We start from the raw sequence: 5,849 nt of genomic DNA, 5'->3' as shown, positions 1-5,849 counted from the left end.
TACTACTTTAATCTTGATGAGATTCCATCCATATAAATAATTGGGCCAAATCACCAGTCACATCCCCAGTTCCAGTCCCAGGTTGAGTGCCATTAATTACCATTAAAGACGTCGACGAGAAGACAGGAAGTGGGAAGATGAAGATTATTTCGTGTTTATTTCGTTTCTTTGCGGTTTTCATGTGTTGCGTGAATAGAACATATTCGTAGTGAGAAAGAAAACGGGAATGGGATACAAAGAAGAGGGGGAAACAATAAAAAAAGGGTACAGACAAGTGAGAAACAATAACTGCTACAACAATGACAACAATACCAGAAATAAAATTAGACGCAAAAAAGAGAAGAAAAATGAAGGAGAAATAGAAAGTGGATGGAAGAAACCGATGAGTTACCAGGCTGGGGGAGCAAGAAGAAGGGGCGGCAAGGAATAGGCGAGGCGAGAAGAAGGAAGAAAGAAAGGAGAAGAGAGAGAGAGAGAGAGAGAGAGAGAGAGAGAGAGAGAGAGAGAGAGAGAGAGAGAGAGAGAGAGAGAGAGAGAGAGAGAGAGAGAGAGAGAGAGAGAGAGATGGATATATATATATATATATATATATATATATATATATATATATATATATATATATATATATATATAGAGAGAGAGAGAGAGAGAGAGAGAGAGAGAGAGAGAGAGAGAGAGAGAGGCGAGGAGAGAAAAGAGGAAGGGGGCAGGCGTGGATTTAGGGGAACGACCGACACAACCTCATCTGTAGCTCCTTAATTGAAACCGACGTCGACATCATCAATTTTCTCCACAGGTTCATCAAGCCGCGAAGAGGAAGGGGAGAAAAAGGATAACGCTGAGAGCAAAGAGGAGAGAGCGCTTACAAGGTCCACGAAACAAACAGCAATATAAAAACAAAAACAAAACAGGAACAAGTACAACAAAAAATATTTCCAGTCCAACTAGAACTGCTAATAACGGTAATAAGATAATGATGATACTGATTATTACGATGATAAAGATCATATCAAGAGTAATAGGGATAAGAGGATAATGCTAGTGATTATAACAGTAAAATTGTTGATAATAACAAGAAAAATGATAATAATAATGATAATGACATTAATCATAACTGATAATCAATAGTAATGATAATGATGATAATAATGATAACAACAACAACAATAATGATGATAATAATAATAATGATAAAAATAATAATGATAATAATAATAACAATAATAATAATAATAATGATAATAATAATAATAATAATAATAATAATAATAATAATAATAATAATAATAATAATAATAATAATAATAATAATAATAATAATAATAACAATAATAATAATAATGATGATGATAATGATAATAATAATGATAATAATAATAATGATACTAACAACGATAGTACTGATAATGACAATAAGGATAATAATAATGATAATGCTAATGCTGATGAAAATAGTAATGATAATGATAATAATGATAACAACAACTACAAAAACAATGATAATAATAATAATAATAATAACAATGATATCAATACTGATAATAATAATGATAATGATAATAGTAATAATGATAATGATGATAATAACAATAATGATAATGATAACGATAATGGCTATAATGATATTAATGATGATAGCAACAATAATGAAAATAATGATCATGATGATAACAGTTATGATGGCAATATAAATGACAATGATGTCAATAGCGGTTGTAATAATGATGATGATGAATACTGATAATGATAATGATAATAATAATGAAAAAAAATAATGATAATAATAATAATAATAATAGTAATAATAATAATAATAATAATAATGATAATAATAATAAATACATTAATAATAACAACAACAATGAAAATAGAAATGATAATGATAATAACAAAATAACACAGAAATTACTAAACAATCAGAATGATAATGATGACAATGATAATAATTATAATGGACAATTGATAGTAATAATAATGACAATGATAATGGTAATGGTAATGATAAAACTAATAACAGTAATAGTAATAATAATAATGATAATAATAATGACAGTAATCATAATAGTAATGATACTACTACTACTACTAGTAATGACAAAATCAGTAAGAATAATAATGATAAAATTGATAACAATAATTATAATAAAAATGGTGAAATAATAATAATAATATCAATAATGATAATAATAACAACGATGATAATGCCAATATTGATAATAATAATAATAATGATATCAATAATGCTGTCATAAGTAATGATAATGATAATAACGATAATGACAACAACAACAACAACAACAACAACAACAACAATAATAATGATAATGATAATAACAGTGATGATAATAATGACAATACTGAGAGCAATGATAATAACAACAAAAATTAGAGTAATGATCATTATGATGACAGTGATAAAGATAGCAATAATAATGATAGTAATAGCAACAGCAATGTAATAGTAATATCCATAATAATAATAATAATAACAAAAACAATAACGATAATGATAATAAGGATAATAACAATACTAACAGGTAGATAGATATAGATAATGATAATGACGATGAGAATAACAAAACGATAAGAATGATGATGATAACATAATGATAATAATATAATGTCGATATGAAAAATCACAATAATGATAATAGCAACAAAACCAACAGTAAGTAAAAATGATAACAATATCAGCACTAACCACAATAAAAAGAACAACAGCTAAGCCATAAACCCAAACTCGCATTGTAAAGGAAACGGAAAAAAAGAGAATTTACGAGAAACGAGATGAGGAAGGCGGGAAGAAAACGGACATAAAATATTGGAATGGATGTGTAAAGGTGTAGGTCTTGATTGGGCTTTCACGGGCTTGCCAACTTTTATATAAAACTCTTATTCCTTATATAAAAAGCGGTAGTTCTGTTATAAAGTTCAAATCACGAAAATAAAGGAACGCACACATACGCACATGCGGAAGTCAAGAATTTTTTTTTCTAATTCTTTTTCATGTTTTTCTTTTATATCCGCTAAAAAATACGACGAATAACACCAAAATTAATTTCTTAAATAAGATATCATAATATGATTTAGAATATCGTTCCATAATGGCAGTAAGGATGATAATGAAGGTGTTTATGATGAAGAGAGAGAGAGAGAGAGAGAGAGAGAGAGAGAGAGAGAGAGAGAGAGAGAGAGAGAGAGAGAGAGAGAGAGAGAGAGAGAGAGAGAGAGAGAGAGAGAGAGAGACTTTTTTGACTTTGACACGTTTATTGAGACAAAAGTAAGATTACATCTCAAAAGGATGAGGTAACTTAGGTTATCCTCACCCTTACTTAATAAGTCCCTGTGCGGGCTCACAATTCATTATACAAAGCTTAGGTACAATAATATTTAAAATTAAATACAGCACTTAAATTATAAAGAATTACAAGCATTACAAGAATTCAGAGTCATTGGCTTACATATCGGTAAGGTGATATAACACTCCCACCCTCATCCAGATAAGTCCTCTCCTGGGCTTACATAATCAAATACAGCGCACAAAAAATATGCGCACGCAATATATAATTATAATCCCGGAGAAGAGATGAATCAATTGTTGAGTGGAATGATTGTATTTCAGGAGAATGATGCCTAACATACGCCATTCATCAACAGTAAAGTAGGAGACATTATAGTCTCGGCAGAAGTAACAGCCTACATACCTATGCATATTTGCGAGGTATGTTTATGATATTGGTGCAAATTGCCTGTACCTCTTCAAAATCTCGAATACCTGACCGTTCCTAATCATCCATACAGCCTGTTCAGGTAAACCTGTTATCTCTGCATTTCTATGTGTCTGAAGCATAGAACACTGTAATACATAATGCGTCAATGTATGTGATCTAGGTAAACCACACACCCTGCATTTTTTTTCTTTCTCGCTTGCTGGAACGCCTAACTCCTAATAATATTCATATCCAAGCCTGATTCTCTTGATATTGCTCTTTGCCTGTTTAAAAGTCCGCATGCAGTGAATGTCTACCTCATGCTTCCTGGTCGCCCCCTTGGCGATCTCATCAACAGCTTCATTGAAGGTGACACCTACATGCGAAGGGATCCACACAAATGCAATCACATGCCCCTGACTTTGCAACCTATGAGCTATCAAACGACACTCGCCAACTATGTGGCCAAACACAGGGTTCTTGCTGTTAAGTGAGTCCAGTGCTCCCCTGCTGTCCACAAAGAAGTAGGAATCCTTATTAATGATTTCAATCTCTTTAAGCGCCGTCAGTATTGCCCATAGTTCAGCTTGTGTTGAAGATATGTGATTGCTTAGTCTCATCCCAGTGCTTGTGGTGACCACTCCGCTCCCAGTGAACTGTCTGATGATTACTCCGCACCCAGCTCTGCCATCTTCCAGGACTGACCCGTCACAGTAAACATGAGCAATGTTAAGTCGTGTTAGATTATTTATTTTATGGCTGTACGTTGCTTTAAGTTGACCTGGTTCATACATGGATTTATTCATAGAGAGAGGGCCTACATATATGATAATATCCTGATCCTCCTATGGCGGCACCTTAGGAAGTCTGATGAGAATGACAATAATCCTTCAGGTCATAATATTGAATGCTATTTCTCAGTTCCTTCATATATCCTCGCTTGCCTTGCCTATAAAATGATCTCATGTTGTTAAAACCGCTGGCCATATCTCTCACTAATTTCTTTCCACTGGTCCCTTTCATTAACCTGATGGCCGCTATTGCATTGATCTCTCTCACTCTCTGTACAATGCTTTGCAATCCCGTCTCTGCTCTCGTTATATATATATCCTGGTATTCCTTTGACACCCGAGGATTATTATCATAGCTTCATTTTGTATGGTTTCAAGTTTCCGGAGTCTTCCTTGACAGGCTATGGAAAGTGCTTGTGCTGCATAATCCACCAAGGCTCTTATCGTACTAATGTAGATTAGCCTCAGCAAGGGCACCCCAGCTCCTACTCCGCGACAAGCAAGTGCTCTGAGCGGCCGTATTCGCGCCCTACACTGAGTCAATATATGATTCACCTCAGCATCTTTACTTGACGCAGTAAAGCCACTGTATACTCCCAGATATTTATATGTCAATACTTTCTCCACCTGTTTGTCATTTAAACTGAGTCTCACGTTGCCCCTTTGTTTGCTCTGAAATTTTGTATTTTCTTCATTGATAACCAGCCCTAACGTTTGAGCAAGTTTACTAAAGTTGTTCAGCGCCGTCTGTAAACGGCGCTGTGTAGTCCCTTGTATCAATATATCATCTGCGTATATAATTGGCTGGACGCCCTGAGGATAGCTCTCTGAGGATATTCTGTTCATCAGTACATTAAAAAGTGTTGGGCTTAAAACGCCTCCCTGTGGTGTTCCCAGCTCAAGATTTTTTTCCTCTGACAAACAGCCTTGAAACCACACACAAGCTCTTCTCTCAGACAAATAGTCACCGATCCACTTAAGCAACGTTCCCGTGACCCCTAACATTGCCAACTCATACATAATCACTTCTCCGTTGGCTTTATCAAAGGCTCCCTTGTAAATCACCAAATACTCTACACTTTTCTGCATCGTTGGATAAACACTGAATTAGGCAATCAGATGTTCCCTTCCCTTTCATAAACCCGTACAGATTACACGAGAGTTTATCTCCAATCACATACATTAGTCTGTTTAATAATATTCGTTCCATCATCTTGCATAAGCAGGATGTCAGAGATACAGGCCTGTATCCACCTGACGATTTAGGAATGGGTATTATTAAGGCTTTTTTCCAGGCCTTCGGCAATCTACCGTCCAAATAGCTCATGTTAAAAAGATATAATAAAGG

At 34.1% G+C, this 5,849-nt stretch overlaps 1 protein-coding gene across 1 annotated transcript; it reads right to left on the bottom strand.

Annotated features, from left to right (window-relative positions):
• Positions 1–3,946: 3,946 nt before the first annotated feature.
• Positions 3,947–5,590, bottom strand: LOC138864466 (uncharacterized). Its single transcript, XM_070131593.1, has 2 exons — positions 4,900–5,590; positions 3,947–4,491 (listed from the first exon to the last, which is right to left on the bottom strand). Exons 1-2 carry the CDS (start codon positions 5,588–5,590, stop codon positions 3,947–3,949), a joined length of 1,236 nt encoding a protein of 411 aa, XP_069987694.1.
• Between the last annotated feature and the right edge of the window lie 259 nt (positions 5,591–5,849).

This window comes from Penaeus vannamei, chromosome 16 (assembly GCF_042767895.1).
Source record: "Penaeus vannamei isolate JL-2024 chromosome 16, ASM4276789v1, whole genome shotgun sequence".
Taxonomy (NCBI): Eukaryota; Metazoa; Arthropoda; class Malacostraca; order Decapoda; family Penaeidae; genus Penaeus; species Penaeus vannamei.
This window is presented reverse-complemented; position numbering and strand designations above follow the sequence as displayed.

Excerpts from the sequence above, each read along its gene's own strand:
- LOC138864466 (XM_070131593.1), bottom strand. The coding sequence starts at position 5,590 with ATGCAGAAAAGTGTAGAGTATTTGGTGATTTACAAGGGAGCCTTTGAT. Across the intron at positions 4,492-4,899 it reads ACAAGCACTTTCCATAGCCT|GTCAACTTAAAGCAACGTAC; the intron begins GTCAAGGAAGAC and ends TGTATGAACCAG.